The sequence below is a fragment of the Convolutriloba macropyga genome, chromosome 1, assembly GCF_964194025.1.
Source record: "Convolutriloba macropyga chromosome 1, txConMacr16.3, whole genome shotgun sequence".
Lineage (NCBI taxonomy): Eukaryota > Metazoa > Xenacoelomorpha > Acoela > Convolutidae > Convolutriloba > Convolutriloba macropyga.
The window spans coordinates 12,036,142-12,058,782 of NC_134468.1; the positions used below are offsets into that span (position 1 = coordinate 12,036,142).

At 35.4% G+C, this 22,641-nt stretch overlaps 2 protein-coding genes across 8 annotated transcripts in view; one reads left to right on the forward strand and one right to left on the reverse strand.

Annotated features, from left to right (window-relative positions):
• Positions 1–22,641, reverse strand: part of LOC142335017 (uncharacterized) — a 102,363-nt gene that overhangs the window by 32,588 nt on the left and 47,134 nt on the right. For all 3 annotated transcript variants that reach the window (XM_075383361.1, XM_075383347.1, XM_075383354.1), the window contains exons 4-12: positions 17,057–17,166; positions 16,735–16,801; positions 16,367–16,452; positions 15,136–15,222; positions 13,934–14,200; positions 13,236–13,287; positions 12,773–12,892; positions 8,551–9,598; positions 5,461–5,965 (exon numbers count right to left, since the gene is read on the reverse strand). In XM_075383361.1, coding sequence (XP_075239476.1) covers positions 5,461–5,965; positions 8,551–9,598; positions 12,773–12,892; positions 13,236–13,287; positions 13,934–14,200; positions 15,136–15,222; positions 16,367–16,452; positions 16,735–16,801; positions 17,057–17,166 — 2,342 coding nt within the window. The remainder of the gene's footprint in view (positions 1–5,460; positions 5,966–8,550; positions 9,599–12,772; positions 12,893–13,235; positions 13,288–13,933; positions 14,201–15,135; positions 15,223–16,366; positions 16,453–16,734; positions 16,802–17,056; positions 17,167–22,641) is intronic.
• Positions 1–22,641, forward strand: part of LOC142335045 (dihydrolipoyllysine-residue succinyltransferase component of 2-oxoglutarate dehydrogenase complex, mitochondrial-like) — a 559,039-nt gene that overhangs the window by 22,585 nt on the left and 513,813 nt on the right. The gene's annotated exons all lie outside the window — the stretch shown is intronic.

Genomic DNA, 22,641 nt, shown 5'->3' on the forward strand with positions numbered 1-22,641 from the left:
CAAATATGATCATAGTCTACTGGATTACAAAAATGCTATGAATCAAACAACAGCAATATGAAAGCTTTTAGAATAAATAAATTCATTGTCGAACGAAAAATCCCAAACTTATTTCCATTAATTCATTGGAATTAAAATCAGGGGACGCTGTGTTTACCACTAATTCAATATCGTTTTTCAAAATAAATTGATTTTAGTTTTTATGCTGATCTACAATAGCTCTGTAGCGAATCGTGATACTAATTTTTTGACGAGATGCTACAATTTTATCCTGAAAATCAAAACAAGGCTTGACAGTTTGAATAGATTGAGAGAATAATGCAGCAAAAAATTGTTAGTTCGAAAAATGTAGAACAAGTACAGTATCAGAAAAAAATTAGACCAAAACGACTCGAAAAAAGAGTCTGACTCTCATAAAAAAACATTAGACCGCAAATTGGTTTTTGCTTACCAAAGAATGCTCAAGGTTATTAATTGAAGTGATCAAGCTAAACTGACTAACGTTGGGCAAATTGCTCAAGAACGACCGGCTGCATCCGTCATAGCTAGCCACGGTTCTGTGAGGCAAGCTTCGGCTTAAATAAAGGGGCGAGAGGTGAGAGCAGCGGGGAAGGGGGTTGCAACGCAGCGGGGGGCAACGGCGGATCAATTTCTGAGAATCGCCCTTCACACCATAAGTATAAGTCTCCAAAACAGTTTCTGTGAACCTAATACTTGGAGACAAAACAATTCCATTACCATTAAAAATTATGCACTATCATATTGTCGAACAATAAAGGAGGCTCGTTAACAAATAGGGCTGAAAAAACTCAGCACCTCATAAAAACTTTAAAAACTTGAAAAAAATTACGAAAGTTAGTATAGATATGCGTGTTTTTGTTTGGAGTAACAAAATATATAGCTCTTAAAATGGTTAAAGAAAGTACTTATGTCTTGCAAAAAACTTTTATTAACCTTAAGCAGCATCAATTTTAGGCAAAACCGGTCAAACAAAAAAAATCGAAAAAAGTCAAAGAAAAATTTCAACATTTTGGGCCAAAAACTCCTAAGAATGACCTTTTAACTTTGAACTACGGCCTTCCCAGTAGCTTCACCAAACTAAGCACTTGAAGGATTACTGAACGGGCCAACGGCCTCTAATTAAACTTAATGCCCGCTGGGCGCTACCTGTATATCCCCTTTTTAAGGACGAAAAGTCAAATGGGTCAGACAAAAAATCGGTCAAGCGAAAAATCGCATGAAAAAGACCAACAGGACTAATATAGTTGCTACAAACTTCGCTTGAGAGCAATTAATAAAATTACAAGATAACTATAACAACTCAAATAAAATACTAATTAATTATCTAACAAATATAGCTGATATTTTGTAACAGATTAACGCTGATAACCTTGATCAAGACATTTAAAAAAATCGCATTTCAAACCAAAGCAAGCGCAAAAACAAAGAAAAAAACCAGCTCACCATCACAACCGGATAAACCTTTGTCCATCTCCAGAATAAAACAGCCTTACAGTGGACTTGAAAACAATAGTGAACCAAATGATCATTTAGATTGGTTTGCTGATCAAATTAAATTGGTTGTTGAGAAAATTTGAATTCAGCAGAAAAAATTATTTCAGCTTTGAAAAATTGTCCCAAAAAGTATCTGAAAAAATTGTAGAAATCAGGCGCTGCCATAAAAAACACCTCTAAATTTTAAATATCCTGAACAAAAAGCCATTAAAATCAAAAACATAACCGACTAACGTCGAGCGAATTGCTCTCAAGCGAACTGCGAGCGGTTGCCTTTGTCAGTAGCAAGCCACGGTTTATTGAGGCTAGCTTTCGCTTGACTCGACTCTCCAACTTTTAGTTTTCTAGCCTTGTTAGATAAATCAAATAAAAAACTGATATTTAAAAAACTTGCAAAATATTGCAAAATTTAAACGAAAAGCTTCCAGATTTTGCAGTGAAAATGTTCAAAATTAATTTTTGTCTCTTGAGTTATGTCAAGTAACCCATCTGGAAGACTTGAAAAGCTTCGTTGGCCAGTAATAATTGTTAAATTCCGAAAAGGACAAAAATTATCAAAAATTTTGAAAACAATCGCAAATTTAACCTAATCTTGCTAAAATTGAAGATATTAGAATCTTCAAAACCATTTCATTGTCTCAGGAGACAATCCAGTATCCCTATTTCAAGCTTTAAACAGATTCAAATCCTTTAAAGATCCATAAACTTGGAACAAGATAAAAACTTTCCGAAAATTAAAAAAAAAATAAAATCAAAATTTACCAAAAAAAAAATGCCAAAACTGGAGTCACTAAAAAATTGATAACCATTCCATTAACTCTAAAAATTGTGCGACAGTTCATCATCAAACCTTGGAGGAGGTCCCGAAGACCCTGGTGCCGGAAAAAAACCATGAAAACTTCAAAAAGATTAAAAACTTGAAAATATTGCAAAATTTTTTAAAAAATTGCTGACATCAAAATTTTGAAAAAATTCCCTTACATATAGAAGTCATGCAGTAACCTACAATCAAACCCTAGAGGAGATTATAAATCTCTTGAGGCTGGTGAAACCTAAAAAAATGACAAAAAATTTCAAAAAAACTTTAAAAATGTGCTAGAATGACAAAAAAATAAAAACTGCAAAAATTTGTGATTAAAGTTGAAAAGTAATCCAGGGCCATAAAACATTTTCCAGTAACTTAATATCAAACCCTAACAGATTTTCTGTTGGGCTCAAAAACCGTAATATTGAAAATGTCAAATTTAAAAAACAGTGCAAAATTTGTAAACAAAAATTGCTAAAATTAGTGGTGTTCAAATCCTGAAAAACATTCCATTACATTGAGAAACTATACAGAAACCTAGTTCCAAACACTAGAGGAAGTTCATCGACTCTTCAGGCTGGAGAAACCTCAAAACAGAAAAAAAATTCGAAAAACTTAAAAAAGTACAAGTTTTAAAAAAATTGCTAAAATTTGTCATATTAAAAAATTGAAAGCTATTTCATGGCATATAGAATATTTTCAGTAACTTGTTATCGAACCCATAAGGAAATTTTCTGGCCCCTGCGTCTGGAAAGGCGTGAATAATGAAAAATAATGAAAAATAATTGTCAAAAAAATTGAAAGAATTTGCACTTTCTGTTAAACAATGCTAAAATTCTTGATGTTAAAATATTGAAACCATTCCACTACCACTAGAAACTATGCAGTAACCTATTATAAAACCCTTAAACCCTAGAGGAGGTTCCTTGATACCTAGGGCTGAAAGAACTCAAAAAAAACTTGGGCAACAGTGGGGTGGGGAGACAACAAATCGGTGGGGGTAATAGTGGGGGGTTCAACAGTGGGGGTATCTTCAACCTCTAAGAACCGCCCTTCACGCCATAAGTATAAGTCTCCAAAACAGTTTGAGCTGAAACAGAGCTGAAAGGCTCTAAGAGCACTTTACGGCCGCCGTGCGCTACCTGTTTATCCCATTTTTGAGGACGAATAGTCAAAAGCGTCAGACGAAAATTCGGTCAAGCGAAAAATCGCATAAAAAAGACCGACAGGACTAATATAATTGCTACAAACTTCGTTTGAGAGCAAGTAACAAATAAAAGCTCCCACAAGCAGCAAGACATTGAAAAATGTTCAACAGCGTCAAAACACTTCAGCTACACAAAATCATCACGTTACCGAGAACAAAAGCACGTCACGGAAACATAACTTACCATGCCGGTAACAAAAAAGAACATTTGAGAAAAAACGTCAAATCAGAAAACTAACAAAAAGCTAGAATTTTTCTCATATTTATGTTCATTTTATGAACATAAAATTGACAAAACTGACACAAATGTGGGATAAAGAAACAAAGTGTGCCTATCAACCCAAATTCAGATGAAACACTCAAATTGGCTAGAAACAATGGAAAACTTGATAACCATCAATACAGTTAGTAACGACAAGTAAATTCGGAAAACTAAAAAAATCTTTTAAATTATATTTAAAAAATCATTATTAAACTTGGCACTATATCCCAAAGGACAATTTCTACAAATGCAAACTACCAAAATCTGTTTTAAAAAGGATTTAAATAATTTCTACGAAGGCAACAAAATTAAAACCAAAAAACTGTTTTGAAAATGATTTTAAATAATTTACCTAAAAAAGTACTGCGCTTTGACACAAAATATGAAACATATCCGACTAACATCGGAGAATTGCTCTCGAACGACAAGTGGAAGCTCAAATGTATTAGTCCACTCCAATCGGAGGAGGTGTAACTAAATTCACTAATGGGGACTTCAAATGACGTCATTAGAGGTTCTTAGATTAAGTTTTATTGGTCAAGTGAAAAAAAACTACACCAATAAAGGCGCCCTTTTCGTTTGACTAGTAGTGAACTGCGGCCACTTGAGTTCATCTGCTGATACTTGTGAATGAGAGAAAGTAATATCACGCAACACGGAAAGTCAAGTACGCAAAAGTCACTCTTGAAGTCAAAACGGAATCAAAAATCGTGCTTAAAAAGACGCACACGTTTACAATAATTGCTTCAAGCTTCGTTCGAGAGCAATTGATCACATTTAAACCAGTAACGAATCTGTTCACTTTTCATCAGAAGGACCAATTAACATTTCACTTAGCACCAAAAATCTAGAGATTCTATCCTCAGAAGCCCGAGCGTCATTTTAGGGTTAACAAATTTGAGGTCACAGTTGAAAGTGGAACTTAAAATCGAGTAATCGAACTTCTGACTCATCTGATTTGCTTTTTGGTAGTTGATGAAAGCAGCCGCAATTGAGTTAAGCGACTCAAACGCTTTCATAAAGTTACCACTCATCACACAAACATCATGAAGCCATGCGTGAAAAAATATATCAGACAAAAAAAATTACATCAAAAACAGCAGCATGGTCCTAAGAACTTCAACTTTTGTCTGAGAGCATTTAAGAACAAATTTCTACAACACTACAAGTGGGGTGGGGGCGTCTCAAAGTTATAAATTTTGAGAACAAAAGTAAGCTCAAAAGCTATCATGCTACGACAGCGGATGCAGTAAGTCGCACACTAGGTTGTTAATGACTTGCCATTGACTTCCGCATAGAAAAAATCTGGTAATCAATAATGGCTTGTTCACAATATTGATATGAGTTCAGATTGCTTTCACAACGAAACATGATAACAAATGGCACTGAGTAAACTGAACGTGTTACTTTATCAAGGCAACAAAGCTTGCAAGTTTTCAGCACGTGTTTGACATTAGGAGGTTCTGACTGGTAATAATTTGAAAACCTGATACAAATTGTACAAAATGCAAGTAATTAGAACACAAAAACGCTATGATAAGCTATGGATAATTCACACGACTGAAAAAGCAAACGACGCAATACATGTTGAACGAAACAGTGCTGTAATTAAAGAGGAGTCAAAAGTAATTGCCCCAGCAAGTGTGAAAAGGATAGATGCCAAATACGAACCAATTTTTCACGGTGGCCGACTTTTCCTTGATGGGTGGCGAGGTCAGATTAGTGTGTTGTTGCTGCTGCAAATGGGTTGCCAAACCGGCAGCGGGCGAAATGCTGTGCAACGAAGACCTCTCCACATTGTGATGAGATGGCTTCAATCCTTGCCCAGAAGAGGCGTTACTGTTCTGAAGAAGTGCTAGATTCGAATTCTGTTGTTGCTGTAGAATGAATTGATGATGCTGTTGTTGCGTATACAGGTCTCGCTCGCTATGACTACCGCCAATTGTTGAGCTTAGAGCCCCGGCAGCGGTCGGGTAACTTGCCCCGCTGGTTGAGGCAGGTGTAATAATTGGTGACCCCGTTGATGCTGAGATATTACTATTAATCTTGTTATTACTAGCAGAGTTAACTGAGGTGTTGCTGTTAATTTGGAGTACAGCGCTTCCAACGCAGCTGTTTGATCCAATTCCTAATTGGGCTGCTTTCTGGTGTGCATCATCGCTGCCTGCTGACGAGCCTAAACAAAAAAGATCAATTGAAATCCCATCTTAAACTTTTCTCTATTTTATTCATTATTGAAAAGGATAAAATATTCGATGGCTAAATAGTCCCATTAAAATTAAGGTAATTGTCTGACCCACTAACACAGAAACTCAGACATTCTAGCCAGGAACCACAATGGCTTTCGCTTTTTGATTTTGGTAGAATAAGCAAAAGAAACTCCGTAGGCAATTTTACTTTTAGCTCAATAACGTTCTATCTTTTTGATCTTAAAGCAGATCGAACCGTTTTTTCAGTCAGATGTACATGAATTTAGTATGTCCCCAAGTTAGTCACACAGCATGGAAAATTGGAGTATTGCCACTTTCGTTTCATTAAAGGGAACCTTTAGCGAAAACAATCTCTCCCTGAATCGAAAACAAGCAAAAATACCTCAGAGCAAAAGTCTAAGTGCAATCTCTCCAATCACTGACGGAAAACATAACCGAATAAGAACGGAAAAATTGCTTGCCGATGACAGGAGGGGGGATGGGATTGTTTGATTGTAGCTCCAAACTGAGTTAAGGATTTAACATCAACGGATATTAGTTTTAATTGTTTGGATCACTAAAATTGAAATTTAAAAAATCTTGACTCAATTTTGAGTCAACTTTAAGAAATTAACAGTCGCCAATTGACTTCAACATCGGGAAATCGACAAGCATTTTTTCTAAGTGTCAAAAAGTGTTCTAATTTGGTGTGCAGTTTCAGTTAGATTCTAAAACTATGCTTAATTCAACTTTTGAACTGAAAGCTATTAAGCTTAAAACTAATTTCAGCTAGCAATGGCTCTAATGAACTTTAATAACTCAATGCACTCTGAGTGCTTTTTTGTTTTATCCAGTTTTTGATTTTGCTCTAATGACATTGAACGGATTCACTACATTGCCGAAACAGTGAGTGAAGTAAGTCACGATTCAAACGTGAAAATGGTTACTTCGGTAAAGCAAAAAACGTGATCAAAAGGCAAAAAACGCGCCAAGTACAAAAACATACCCGGCAGATTGCCGGAAAATAGCCGCCGTTGATTCCAATAAGCATGATTGGGATTGAACGAATAGAATATATTGAAAAAAAAAAAGATTTTTGTACAAAAATATTTTTTAAGTCCGATTTATTTTGATGGCATTTCGTAGTTGAACATACTTCTGTTTCTTAGAGAGAGGCTACAGGGGCTACTATCAACACCAATAAGCATTAGAGGTGGTAACTAAGACTTATAGGAACGACGTTCAAATAGCGGGCATCTAAAATTGGGCTTTATGGGTTTATCCCGTTTCTATTTCTGACTTCAATTTTTTATACCGACTCTGTTCATTTTGAATTGCTTTGCTTAGCAACTGATGTTCAAATTCACTTTTAACAGAATGAGAGAAGAGAGAAACTAGCCTAGAGAAGTCAAAAAGATTTCACGCACAATGTCGAAAAAGCGGCAAAATGGTAAAGCGAAAAAAAGTTTGACGAAGTAAAAAAAAAAATACGAGCGCAATAATAGCCGGCTGAGAAGATGAGGGCGGCTATTAAACAATAAGAGCGTACCAATTATAGCCGTTAAGAGGCTGACGGCGGCTATTAAAAACTGCACATCAAAACCAGTACGACTGAAATAATTCTCTCAAACATTGTTTAAAAGTAATTAAACAATTGATGTTTGTACAGCTCATGTAAAGAACACAGACGTACAGGAACCTATGAAATGACCTAACTGCAATTCTGCTTTAAAAATTGAAACAATTAAATAGAAGCTTTGCAAATTGAAGCAGTTAAAAGTTGCCAAAATCATCTACAAACTTTTGAACTTAACCGTTTGACATAAAACTCTTTTTCTCTCTCTCTTAAAGATATAACCCACTAAAGTCGGAAGAACTGCTCTGAAACGGCTGGCGGGGGCTCGATTCTATTGTAGCCTGAATCAGTCGGTAGACGAGTGGTAAGAGCAGGTTGCTTGTATGGAGGGACAATACGATCAACAAAGGCAACGTCTTAAACTGAGTTCAACTGCTTCAAATTGTGAATGAGAAGGGAGAAGCAAAAAATTTAAATCATACGCATACTTAGAGACTAATGAGCTACAAGGCTCTCATAGAATCTAATGCCCTCCGGGCTTTAGCTGTTTTGTTATCAGGTTTTTGAGGACGAAAAGTTATATGGTCAGACGTAAAACAAACAGTCAGACAAAAAATGGTAGTACGAAAAATCGCATTGAATAAAGACCAGCAGGACTAATACAATTGCTACAAACTTGATTTCAGCGCGTTTAAAAAAGAAACACATGACTACCATAGAATTTTGCGCGTGAGAGCAATTAAATAGCTAAAAATATTGATAGATTTGAAATATAATTGAAATAAATTTTTTTAAGAGAAATTAATTACGAATAATTCCATTTTTAGTTCCGAACCAGCAGTATCAAGTTCTATAGTTTACGCAAATTTAAACTTTCTGTTTAATTTTGGTAATGTGAAATAATACCAACACTACTCAGCTTTAACAAAAAAAAACTCAGTCCCACTGCCTTGTGAACTGATTTGATAGTCCGTTTGAGTGGTTCAATTAATTCACCTGTTCTCAGCATGTTTGTAGAATGTGCCGTCAATCCTCCGCCCACAATTCTGTTGAAAATATTGGACGCCATGTCATCAGGTTTACAATTCTGTTTGTTAGCAGAACTCAACAACAGATTCTTATTCCCTTCTGAGTGGAGGCTTGGCGCCACAGACGTGAACACGATCGCATTCCTTGCCAGGTCACTTTGGGCCGAGTTGACGACCCGGGTGAAAACGTCCTCGTTTAGTGAGCCCGGATTCGCTGATCCGCCAATCATAGCGCTGGCTCTGTTATGCAATAGTGTATACGGCTGATGCCTCGTGTTACTCTCGACCTCCGAACCCGGATGTTGTGGGTTCTGTTGATTCGCTGAAATATAAGTCCTAGAAGCAGATGAAAGATTCGCAATTCTTGCTTCCTGGTCATGGACATTTGAAGTCTGTAGTTGCTGCGGCTGTTGTTGGTTTTGAGAAAGGGTACTACTGGAGGTAGAAATGGCAGTGTTGTTCAGCTCAGTAGCGTTCCCGGGAGAAGTCAAATTATGTGAGTTAAGAACAGCTGCGGAATTACTGCTGCTGTTAATATTGTTATTTGAACTCGAACCAACCCCAGTTGCAGAACCGCTGTTCGTTGTGGTTAAGGTAGACTTATGTGTGCTGCTTGAAGATGCCGTTTCTGCGTTTGACGCAGCCGCCGCATTCACTGACTGTTGTTCAGAAGATGTCTGTTGTTGCAATCTTTTCTCGTCACTTCCATGCTGAATATTCGACGTTTGTCCTGGCACCGAATTCGTGTCACTAGACGAGGATGCTTCAACGCCAGTTGTCAAACTCATAGTAGTGATGCCACTATTGATAGAAGTGGCTGTAGTGGTTGTGGTGTTGTTCGCAACTGATGTGAGAGGGTGAGTGGTTGCGGCAATTGACAGAGTCGTGTTGGCTGACGATGCTGTCGTTACCATAAGAGACGAAGAGGAGGATGAGGAGGAAGTTGGGTACTGTGTTGTGCTGGTTGCAGTTGGGGGTGATATGGACCTGGGAACCTCGGAGGGCTGCGGTGTAATCTGTAACATTTATCTTACTTCATTTATCCCTAGATCATTGGTATATTAGAATTTGTACAATACCAATAGAACTTTTTTTAAAAGAAATTCAAAGTCAAACATAGCTGTCAGATTGCCAGAAAATAGCCGCAATAGCTTCGTAGATCTGCAGTCTCAAAAAAAACAGTAAAAAAGACAGACCAAAAAAATTCTTTTCATTGAAAGCTCATATGTTATATCTTGATTAAAAATCTGTATAAGTTTTTGCTGCCTGTATTAGCTGCTCTCAAATAACCTTCATTTGGAGAGACACACACCCGTTTGACCTTATCTCTTTGAATTAAAGTAAATAAAAAGTCAATTTCAAAATAAGGAAGTAATTTTTGAGAGTGAGGTAAGTCAAATTAATCAAAAATTTACTCACGCGAATGAACAAAACAACTCGCTCCGCTAAGAGCAAAAAATTACGTCACGCACGCACTTCAGTTGAAATTGCATGAACGAATGAACAAAGAGCAGATTTGAAGTGATTGTGAAGTCATATGGTCGTAACAAAAATCTTGACGAAGAAATAAAATACATGGCCGGAAGAGTTCTGGAAATGACTCGAAGTAGAAAACTGACCACTCTCACTCACCTAATGCATATTCCACAAAATTATACTAAGCATTTTGAAACAACAGGAAAAATATAAGAGAAGTATCTGACAAAAACAGATACACAACCTGATATATTGAACTTTAGTGGCAACTCCAGAAAAAACTATTGGTAAAGGAACCTGTTATACAGATAGTTTGCAACAAAAACTCACCATTGACAGACAACCCAATAAAAAAGGATAAAAAATGGGAAGGGAAAGATGACGGATAACACCGTAAAGCAGAATTCTTTAAAAAAGAACTCTCTGCAAACGCTAAAAGCTATTCTGAACCATTAAACTGGAAAAATGTGAATTAAATTCTCCCGTAATCAGTCAGCCAAGCAAAGTTTGCTCGAGAAACAATAAACAAATTGAAATACAAGAGCAAAAACGAAAAATAATTATAAATATTATTTTATTTAATAAAGTGATATGTGCCATGTTTAGCTTTCAGAATTCTTCCCAACAACTATTCCGCAAACAATTTTCACAACCTTTGTTGCCAGATCAGTCACTCAACCAAAACGAAGGAGAGAAAGATCAATTGACTGTTGGAAACTGCTAAGACCAAAAAACTAAAAAAAAAAATAAAAAGTTGTAATTTCTGTTAGAGAAAATTGCCATGCCTATATTTGAAGTGTCATAGCAGCAATATCAGAAAAGTAACTCTCAACTTAGATGTGAATGAGACAAATAGGAGGAGGAAACGCTAGGCCAGAAGAAAGTCAAAAAACCAAAAGAAGAAACAAATGGTGAAAAATTTGCTGGAATTTAGCCAATTTTCCTTAAAATTTGAAAAAACAATTAATCATAACGAACGACCACCAAAACTGCTACAACAACTAGTTGCAACAACACAAGTCCGCAGAGGTTATTAAAAAATTCAAGAAAAATACAAAAAGACTAGAAAAGCTTAAAATAGGCAAAATGGTAAAAATAGATGAAGATTGAATCTAAATGTGCAATATTTGCGTCAGATGATCAAAAGTGCTTCCAAACACACATCCAAAGATCCAAACACGAACAAACATCCAAACTACTAGATAAGATAACTGTGAGAACCTTTGATTGGAAAGTTGGACTAAAAACTAGAAAAAATTTTAAAAAGCCGCACGATCAAAAATTTCATTCTATTAGCGGAATACTACTTTTCAAAACTACTTTTCTCGCTTTAAATATAAATAGGAAGGTTTTCAACGATACAATCAAATAATCACTCTATCTTCTCTGCTTTTCAATTAGTTTAGCCGTTTGACCAAAACAGTTTTCACATGAATTATTGATCCAAAATTAGGTACATATATTTATTCAGCAATCATGGCTCAAAAACATTACACAGCCATGCTTCCGCCTAAAAAATTGAGAAAACGTTAGAGATTCGCTAAACTAAAATAAGTTGCCAAAAAAATAGTCAAAATATTAAAATTATATAAAATATTAAAATTGTAATTAAGAAACATATTTCCCTTGAACTTCAAAGGTTAGACATCATAAAACAAATCATTCATTGATAACACAAAATTAAACTACTGACTTTCCACAGAAAAACTTTTTCTTCGGAATAAATTCAAAAAAAAATTAACAAAAAAACGGACAAAAAGTGCAAAACACGGATTAGTATGTGTACAATTTGATAAAACAAAAAAGAAGTCACGTTCAAAAGAGTTGTTCAAAGCATGATTTGCCAATCGAACATTGCCATATACATTGATTTTTCGGAAAAAGTCTGCTCGAAGATCGAAACAGGACGAAACTAATGAAAAAATACAAATATTTACTTTAAATTGAGAAATACGAGCCCAATTTACACTGGAAAGATTCTATTAGGCTCTGGAAAACTTTGTGGTATCCATTTAATGCAGTTATATATTAATAAAGCATCGATCAAAATCAATTTCTAGAAAAACCAAATTACAGGTAAAAAAAACATTGAGCCAAATGGAAGAAACCCAACTAAAAAGGGTTATCTATATGCGCCGTTCTGTCAAGAACATTTTTAAAGTCAAAAAGTCATTCACTGAACACAGCGCATGATCAAAAAACTTCTCTCGCTTGGCAAAAATCTGTTCACCATGAAAGCTTTTCTCACTTTCGCTTTTAGATTAAAATGCCGCGTGAAAAAAATTACTTCCTATAAAAAAAGACAGAAAAAACCAATACTCCTCTTCGAGACGTAAAAAAACCAAGAGAAGGCCAATAATAGCCCCAGCTATCGCTGTGCGGCTATTAATAAAATAGTGGCATTGCTGCATCTTAATTGAAAATACACTGAAAGCAGCCAAAGCAATTTAACTGGATTCTTTTTTACTTTTTTTACGCTAGAGGAACTTTTTTGATGCAGACGTTTACGTTCTTAATTTCTCAATGCTCGCGATTGAAATCACTCAGAAAGTCAAAGCGTGAAAAATTCACCCGAGAAGTGAAATCGAGAGAATGTTCTAGAAGAAAACGGTCAAGTGAAATTTTTGCATAAGAAACACACACACCTTTACTGTAATTGCTTCAAACGTTCGAGAGCAATTAACTGCAAATGTAATTGAGAATATAAGTATTACCGTTCGATTGGGTTTAATCTTTGGATCTCTTTTCCTCTTGATTGAGTTACTGCGAACTTGCTTCTTGTAGTTCTCTGTAGGTTTCTTCAAGTAGTAAAACTTGACACATTCTTCAATCGGCTAAAAAACAAACATGCAACTCTAAAGGCAAGCCTTAACATTAAAATTGGAGCCAAAAATTTTTCATTCCCCTAAAAATAGATGGAAACTAACAAAGGTAACTTCAAACTTCATTTTCACAACAATTTTCTACTTTCATTGAAATTGAAACCAATATCAAAGCATATAATTAATAGCTTAATTAGAAAAGTGTCATGCACGTTCAGAACAAAAACTTTTAAAAATTGCTTTTTTTGGTGCCATTTTTGGCCATGAGAAAATTTAACCCTAGGTTATGTGTTTTAACTCACTAAATTCCTTTCAAAAACGAAAACTTGAGAACTTGAGTCAAAGTTAGACTTACCTTTCCAACAGCATTCGACACTGCTGCAAAGTTCTTTGGATGGACCAAATACCTGAAACGGATGATATTTGCGAATCACAAACAATAATAAACAAAGTCAATTTGAACTACACAAAGTCGAACGATTAACACGGAATAGCCCAAATATTGCAAAAATACCTTGATTGTCAAATTTACAAATCCACCATATTCAAACGTCAAAATGAGGCTGACAAATGTCTCGTGATTGTGAACTTGAACGGAAAATGGCAACTAATCTCAAAATAGTCCACGCAATTACAGCTCAAATGAAAGCGTCCGAAGTTTGATTAAGAAGCAAGCTTACCAACGAGTGGGCGAGCATTAATTACTCGTCATCACTATCAAAATTTTCAATATCCATTTCAATCTTCGTATTATCGCCCATCACCAACTGAGATATAGATGGAAATCTAAAAAGACGGCAAACCTCGCATAATATGACGCAACTTGTTGACTATTACGTAAGAATACTGTATTCACGTTCTCAAACAGCAATTTTCATCAATAAACAGCGTTTCAGTCAGCCCGGTCCATTAATACCCTTGACAAAATTTCATAACAATGATTTTAAATATCTTATGCGGTAATCATAAGCTGTAGGATTAAAATACAATTTGACGTCTGCAAGGCAATTGAAACTAAAGATTCCATGTAATTTTTATTCTCGTTCAACTTACTTGTCTCTGAACACCTTCTGTTGCTGTTCAGTCCATGCGGATATGTTTTGTGTCTGTTTGTAGAGAGCCAGCGGGTCTTCTATGTACCTGTTTGAGTCCATGTACTTAACCGGGGGCTTGCTCTTGTTAGTACCCAATCTGTTCACGCAAAGGGGAGGTATCACAGCATTGCGATGCATTTCTGATTCGTTCAGCTCCTGTTGTCTCAAACTAGAAGCGATCTCCTCAATTTCAAATTCACTTTTCCCACTTCCGCGGGTTCCCATCCTGGAAAAAATACCAAAAATATTACTACACATTTTCATGAACTCAAAACACATTTTGGATCTTTCATTCCAACCGAACGTAAATGCTTTTTAATAAATATTTTCGTTTTCAGAACCTGAATTTCTCACCCCCACAGAAAAAATTCTGTTTCTCTACATGATAGACAAATACTAATAGAAACTACTAGAAAAATAACAACGCCACTTAATATTCATAATAGGTGTCGTCAATAATTTTTTTTTCTTTAGAATATTGGTATGAACAAAAGCGCCAATATTTCTCTCTGTTCTTCAATTTTTTTCAACAAAACAGTATTTTCAGGTGAGGCATTTGACATCGATTTTCAGACTGATTAAAAATAGATCACTATAACCTCCAAAGAAGACAGCGCCCAAAAAATCAAATTCATTGAATTGTAAAAAAAACACGATGGGAACAATAGCAGCTTCGCCATCGCTTCGCAGCTATGAAAAAACATTCCATGCGCCAGGGATATGAAAAACCTGCCAATTTTTCTGCTGCTCAGTTTGTATTTCATGAATTGCTTTGCACTTTGTAATTTTCTTCATTTAGAGCACTCGAAAAGCACTAACTCTTTTCTACAAAACATTTTTGCTTAGTTGATGCTGAGAGCTGGTTGTACACTAATATCAACTTTTTTTAGCTCCAACAACTTTATACGTTGTAAACCTTTTGTTTTTTAAAAAAAAAATGAGCAACCATTTTTGCAAACAAACTAGATTCAAAGGTTGTGACAAATCTAATTAATCCTACGTTTAGATAAAGTATGTTTACTTAACCATTTAATCTGATTACATCTGTCGAGACAAGCTGACACCAGTTACGTAACAAGCAAACAGTTACGTAATCGAACTAAATTACTCATCACTGATACAGAAAAGTTATAAACTATTCAAAAAAATCAAAGAACGTACCGTGCAATGCGTTCGTCCTGTTCTCTGCGCTTTTTCAAGTCTGGAAAGATCTTCTCGAAGAATTCTCTGTTCTTTGCGTCTTTGGCTCTGAAACCACAAAGCACACACGTTAACACAACACTACCAATTTCCCATTATTTCCTTCTTGTTTATAATTTCTCTTTGTTCTTAACCGTGCAAGGATACGGTTAATACTTTACATATTTGCACTCGAGGTTAACATTGGCTCGCAATCAAACATACCAAAAGAAACGGTGCCAAAATTAAACTTAAACTCACTGAACTGAATCAAGTCATGTTATATTTGCATGTTATTTGTGTCAAACCACTTAGTCACTTTAGCTCAAACTATTTTCTGAAATCTCCCCTATATATGCTGCAACCAATTTCAAACTATTCTAACTAAGTGTGACAAATTCTCACGAAAATCGTGACATAAAAGGAAGTTAGTGGTCACATATGCTACATTTATCATGGGCAATTAAGCACTACGGATCTCAAATGCAAACTTTCATAGAGAACTGAAGAAATGAATGAGAGATTTGGAAAGAACCCTTTGACTTATTATAAACAACAAGCTAACCTATTCCAGGAAAAATAACGTGTTTATAGACAAATTACATAAACAGTGCAGTTAAAGTACTAAATTGGCTCTTGAATTCCTCTTTTGAACTTTCCCAAATATTCGGGCTCTCATTTCATTACAGCCCACTACTCCCCTTTTATCGCTAAAGTTGCCCAGTTATGCAACTTGAATTTGCAGTGCCTTCAGTAACATGTCCAATAAATTTTCGCTCAACTCGTGATTATGTTTAAAACAATTTCTTAATCCCTCAATGCCAATAATGCAAAATCTCAAGGCACTGAAATCAATATCAGTCTTAAGCAGCCGTCAAAAACCCAAAAATTTTGAGGAATCAACGTCAAATGAGGTTATGTTGTTTTTCCCTCTGCTTCCCCGAGTGGCCTGAACAAAAATGCTAGTTTTCATGCATATGTGAACCAAATAATTCGTTATTTTTTAATTAGTAAACTTCTTCACAGGCTAATGGGAGGAAACACTAGCTGTGACCACAATTACAGGTCATTAAAAGCTTATAGAACTGTCAATTTAGTATGATCCGATTTTGATAGTCTGGATCCGTAGACGGGTAGAGAGAGGAGGGTGGGGGGGGGGGGGGTGGTTACTTTCAAGTGTTCACAGGAGCGGTAAAAAGTTGACATTTGTTACCTCCTCTTGGCGCTGTTCTTTTGAGACTGAACTTTGCTTATCCACTGTGAATAACTGCTGTCATACTGCTCCGCACACCTCTCGTCCTAATTAAAATTCAGCAAACGTCAAATAGTTCCAAATATAGCTCGAAATTTCGATTAGCTTTTTAAGCTTTTTTAGCCGAATAATATTTAATTTAATAATTTTTAGACAAATTTTGTTATAAAAACCCACACTGATCTGAATGTTGACCATTTTTAAGAACTAACTCACACTGCATTCGTATAGCTGAGATCAAATTATGATTTGCAGCGTGTCTGACAATTTGTAATATTATGTTCAAAAAGATTTCATTATATTCATAACACAAAATCTGATCAACTCACCGCTTCGTGGAGAGTTTTCTTTTGCCTGCTGATACTTTCAACCAGTTTGCTCTTGAATTCCACAAATCTAAAGACAAAAAAAAAACATTTTTAAAATGGTAGCCAATGAATCAAAATATAGTAGACGACGAGAAACTAATACTATGCTTAATAATAATTGAAAAGAACAGCTGAGAACAGGCTACTGTTAATACACTGCAGACTGAAAGCCTAATGCTGATCTGCTGCGATTACGCAGAAACACATTTATTTATTTATTTTATATGCTATCAAACAGAACAATTGCTGAAAATTTTTGGCGATTATCAAAATTGGCTCTTACTTTTTCCTGTTGGCGTGATATGCTGGTGTTTCACAAGGTTGTGCATATTTTGGGATTTCAGCGAGGTTCGGATTTGCACCCATCATCCGATGCAAGAAGTCCACATTTTTCTGAAGCACAATAACACATTACTTATTGAACTTGAATTTTAAGATTTCAATAAAATTGGCCCATAAAAACAATCGAGTTTTGTAGAAAAAAAGTACCAGACCGCTAATAAGCTTTGAAAAAATCACAGCGATAAGAACAATATTTAATAAACAGAAAAAGGATATGCTAGCTTTGATGGATATGCCAGAAAATTTGAATTTATCATTTTCAAAAAAAAATCAAACAATGAAATTTGATTGACAACACAGCTGATCAAAATAACGAGAGTCATGAGCATAGCTGAGGTCCTAGCGAATGCAGTAATTTGCATGACAATCATTCAATAAATGACTTGTTTGGATAATAATTGCACTATAGCATCATACACAAACCTTTTCAAAAGACGCAAACTTCAACATCAATTCAAAGAGTTGGGTCATTTTTATGTTAACCTGATTGAAGCAATTTTATGGCTAACTATTGCAATCTACCAACATATAGAAAGCTTAAAAAGAACGAACACAAACGAGAGCACATTTAAAGCATAACCGACTAACTCCGAACTAATTGATCTCAACGACTGACGTGGCTTGATTCTACTATTGTGGTCACTATTATGGTGAGATAAGCTCTATAAGGGGCTTCAAATGACGTTATCATAGTCCATTAAAATTTATAGTCGTATATTATCACTGATTGAGTACAGTTGCTACCAAATGAGAATAAGAGAGCAATTTAGATCATGCAAACCTAAAAAGTTACATACAAGTGTTTTCAAAAAATTGAAAAATTGTCATGAGAAAATTTTCAATCAAGAAGCACGATTACAATAATAGCTTCACACTTTTGTTCAAGATCAAATAACTTAAATTGTTTTAGTTTTGTCGAGGAAACCTCAATCTGGCACCTTACACTGATACAACGGCGCTTTCTGGTGACCAAGCATTTTCTGCCAGGCCCGAAATCTCCCATTACCATTATTTTAAAACTGCAATTCCGTAAGATAACAAAAAAATGCTCTCGAAAATGGCGAGGCTCGATTTTTTTGTCACTTGCTTCAGGCGAATGCCTCACGTGCTTCGAGTGGCTGCAGCTTCCTTTAGCAGTAATAGTAGTTCCCGCATGTTTCTTTACATGATGTTATTAGCGCTTATAGACCAAATGACTTTAAATTGAAAAGTGACACCACCTTTGGCGCATTTTTAAAAATATTTTAAGTACCAAACTGCCGTCAATTAAATTCAGCTGCTTAAAACTCCCAAAGGCTTGCAATTTAGATCATGAAAAGTCTTTAAAAAAGTCGAGGGCAAAAAGGTGAATGGAAAGGTCGAATTTTGCTCAATATTCATATATTTATTGTATCTGTACTATGACTCTCGTTATCTGGGCTGTTTATTGGATAGACTCCGAGTGGATCGCTCCTCAAAAGCAGCATCTTTACTTATGATACAAGTTTTTTCCGATACTGCGAAGAGAATTTAAGTCTCTTCTCTTTTCTCTTTCACTTCAGAAGGCTGTTTTATATTTTCATCGATCATAAATAAAAACATAAGAAATTAGCTGACCAACCACAAAATACCGAAAATCGATTTCTAACACCGCATGAGTAATCACACAACCATTTTTAGAACCACTAGTTCATATTTTCACTCGCTGGCTTCAATTTGTAATCTCACCTAATTGATTACTGTCACAACTTCATACTCAAACCACAGCTATGTGGCAAAAAGCATGAAAATCACGAAAACAGCCAAATTGCTAACGCATATCAAGACGCTTTGACCTGAAACTATAAAAGCTTTAGTTTAAATTAGTCAAGCATGTTTGAGCTTAGCTCTGAGGACCATAAATGCTACTTAACTGTTCTCGAATTCAATCAAGCATAGATTGCAACTCTTGAAACTCGACTCAGTTTGTTTAAAAAGCCTCGAAGCGCGCCGAGATAAGACGCCAGAAACTAAAGTTGCAAACACGAAACATGTCTTAAACTTTACTACAAGACGACAGTAAGTAGTAATAGTAAAGCTCCCTCAATACATAGTAATAGTATACCACCACCACCAACCGACCAACTTTCGATCTTTGACAACACAGGTTTAATTCGTGCGTAAGTAAACTAAAACGTGAAGCTCATAGATTAGTTTGCAAGTTTTCTGTCAACCAAATACCTTTCTCGCTTCGAACACGAAGCTCGCTAAACTTAGCTCAACGATTGACTTTAACTTAATTTGTAAGAACGACCTTTGCTAACTTGGTCTTCAATGAACCTCAAAAATAATAAACCGAACAGTTAAACTAAAAAATCTGCACAACTTAGAAAAGCAATAGAACATGTCCCAGGCCAAGTAAATGAAAACAACACTTTTCAGCCTGATTAAACTTTGCAACCTGTTGAGAAATTACTATCACAAAAACTCTAGGCGAAATGCTTTGAAAGATGTTATACTTTCTCTTCAAAACTGATATTAGTTACTGCTAAAAGCAAACCCGCGAAGTTCAACACTTTGAAAATTGAAAAGTAGGCAATTAACATTTTCATGGAAGTATTTCATCCTCAGCTATTACCAGGGATTAAAACTTGAAAAAGGAGGCTAAAAATTAATGCATGATATTCTGATGGTAAAGATTCGTCGCCCACCATTATGACGCGGTGACGCACAAATAAAAATGCTCAACACATTTCTGAAGCAGCCGAAGACTAACATTCCACAAGCAACGTCTAGTACTTATTGGATCGCAAAAACAGTTAAATCTAACTCATGCGACAGCAAAATTAAAAACCATAGCAGGACACGTCCTGAATAACAAACCAAAGAATTAATAAAACTATTGATCTTAGAATTACTATTTTACAACATCAATCTAAGACAGTCAACAAAGCCCTGACCCTATATGCGCAAAAATGAACAAAATATTCAAAAACAATTAGAAAAATTCTTTTTCACAAATGTTGTGCTTTAAGAATCCCTAAAAATGACATGAATTTTTGAAAATATTGACTCTATGCGTCCTTAAAATGAGTAGGAAAACAACAACCTTGTGGGAATCAATAGCAGACAATGTGGGAAAAAAAGCAAAAAAGATGCTAAAATCGAAGAAAATTGACAAAAATCAGAAACTTAAAATGCAAAATCAGCGTTGCGAAGGCTACCCGAGGCTCCACACTATGAGATTGTCTCTTCAAAACAGTTTTGGTGAATCTCATTCTTAGAATATAGTAAGGCTCAGGGATCTAAGCGCACTAGTCAAATGGGTCGGACGAAAAACAGGTCAAGCATAAAATCGCATACAAAAGAAATCAGGACAAATATAATTGCTACAAAGTTTGTATGATAGCAATTAGACGACTAAAAACTTAAAAACATTTTTAAAATGTTTCATATATAGAAGACGGAGATAAGGACAAAACCAACAAGAAAGGACAAAATCAGCAAAAAAACAACATGCTCTACAAAGATTCAACAAAATATAGCTATAAATTATGCAGAAACTGGTTAACTGCTACTCCTGATCAATTATTCAAAAAAAATAGCAAATTTGCCATAGTTTATTTCATTGAGGGCTCCCTGTTGAGCTTCCAATGGCTTCCATTGACACCTCCAGATTAGCTCTAAAAATTGACCAGGAAAAGTGACGAAAAACACAAAATCAAAATAAATTAGCAAAAATAAACAAAAAACAGACGAAAATTGGCCAACAGTTGCTTAAAATTACTCATTATCTTTTTCAAACTGAAGCCGACTAATGTTCTTGAACGACAGTCGAGGTAATTTAATTCATTAAATTCAGGGGCTATAGCCTAGATAAATTTTCCTTTAAGGGTGCAAAAATAGGTTACCACGGCGCATTCGAACCACTGACCTCCCGCTTCCTGACCAGAAGCACTGCCCACTCGGCTATCACGCCCTTCTCACTCTTCTGCAATCAATTTTATTTTAGCAAAAAGCTTTAATTTGGAGCGAGAGCAATACAAATCATTCAAATATGAAGAACGAAAGAGTGAAAAGTCACTTGAGAAGTCAAAGAATGTTCTAGAAAGCGCAAAATGGTGAAGCAAAAAATTTGCAAAAAAGACCAACACCTTTATAAACATAGCTGGCAGATTGCCAGAAAATAGCCGCAATAGATTCGTAGATCGGCAGTCTAAAAACAGTAAAAAAGACAGACCAAAAAATTCGTCTTTTCATTGAAGGCTGATATGTTATATTTTGATTAAAAATCTGTATAAAGTTTTTGCTGCCTCTATCAGCTGATCTCAAATAACCTTCATTTAGAGTGACGCACACCCATTTGACCTTATCTCATTGAATTAAAGTAAATAAGTCAATTTCAAAGTGAGGAAGTTATTGTTGAGAGTGAGGTAAGTCAAGTGTGACCAAAAATTTAATCACGCTCGCTCCACTAAAATTTAATCACAAAAAAACTAAGAGCGAAAAATGACGTCACACATGCAATTCAGTTAAAATTGCATGAACGAATGAACAAAAAGTGGCTGTGACGTCATATGGGTCGTAACAAAAATTATGACAACGGAGAAAAAAACAAGAGAAGACCAATAATAGCCCCAGCTATCGCTGTGCGGCTATTAATAATATCTATGAACATCGTTCAAGAATAATTAAAAGCAACTCAAACTTGAGATCAATTCAATAAAAAGTCTGCCAAAAACTAGAACAACTAATGTGAACCACAGACCTAACCTCACGAGTTGCCATAAAATTACGAAGAATACAATTTGAAGACAACTTGAACTAAAAAGACTAGAATAAATGAATTTTTAATAATACAAGCACACAGAGTACAGTGATGCAAATAGAGTACTGCTCGCAAAAGAAAACGCCAACTACAATTTGCTAAGAACCTTGTCTAGCAATAAAAAACGAAAAAGCAAAAAGTATTATTAAAAAATCCTCAAGTTTTTGATACTTAATACCATCAGAACTGTTACCAATTGGTACTTTAGAACACCTGTACTGATAAACGTCCATTCAAAACACACTTTTAGCATTAAAACAAAACAATGTGCGAAAAATCGCTCAAATTCACCTAAAAAGTAAAACAGATGAAAAACCTTAAATTTACTAAGAACTCATATAATTCCCATAAAACTTCAAACCACCAACGAAACAAGCCCAAAATTTAAAAAATATCATAATCAAGTCTCCAAAAAATTTGAGGAAAAAACTACTATAAGTGAACAATTAAAAATTCGCTCTTAGAATTTTATTGTCACACCTCAATTTCTCGCTCTCTCTCCAAAACCACTCTCTTTTCCCTCCAGTCTTCATTTTTGTTCAGCAAACAAACCACTCCAATTTTTCACGCGTTTGATTCACTGCTTCAAAATTCACTCCAATAAAATTGGTTAAAACAACCGATTAATGTCGGGCGAATTGCTCTCAAACGACGGGCGAGCGGTTGGCTTGGGTAATAAGTCAGCTGGGGCTTAGGGATGCCAGCATTGGGAGGGGTGAGCGAAGTGGGGGATTAAACAA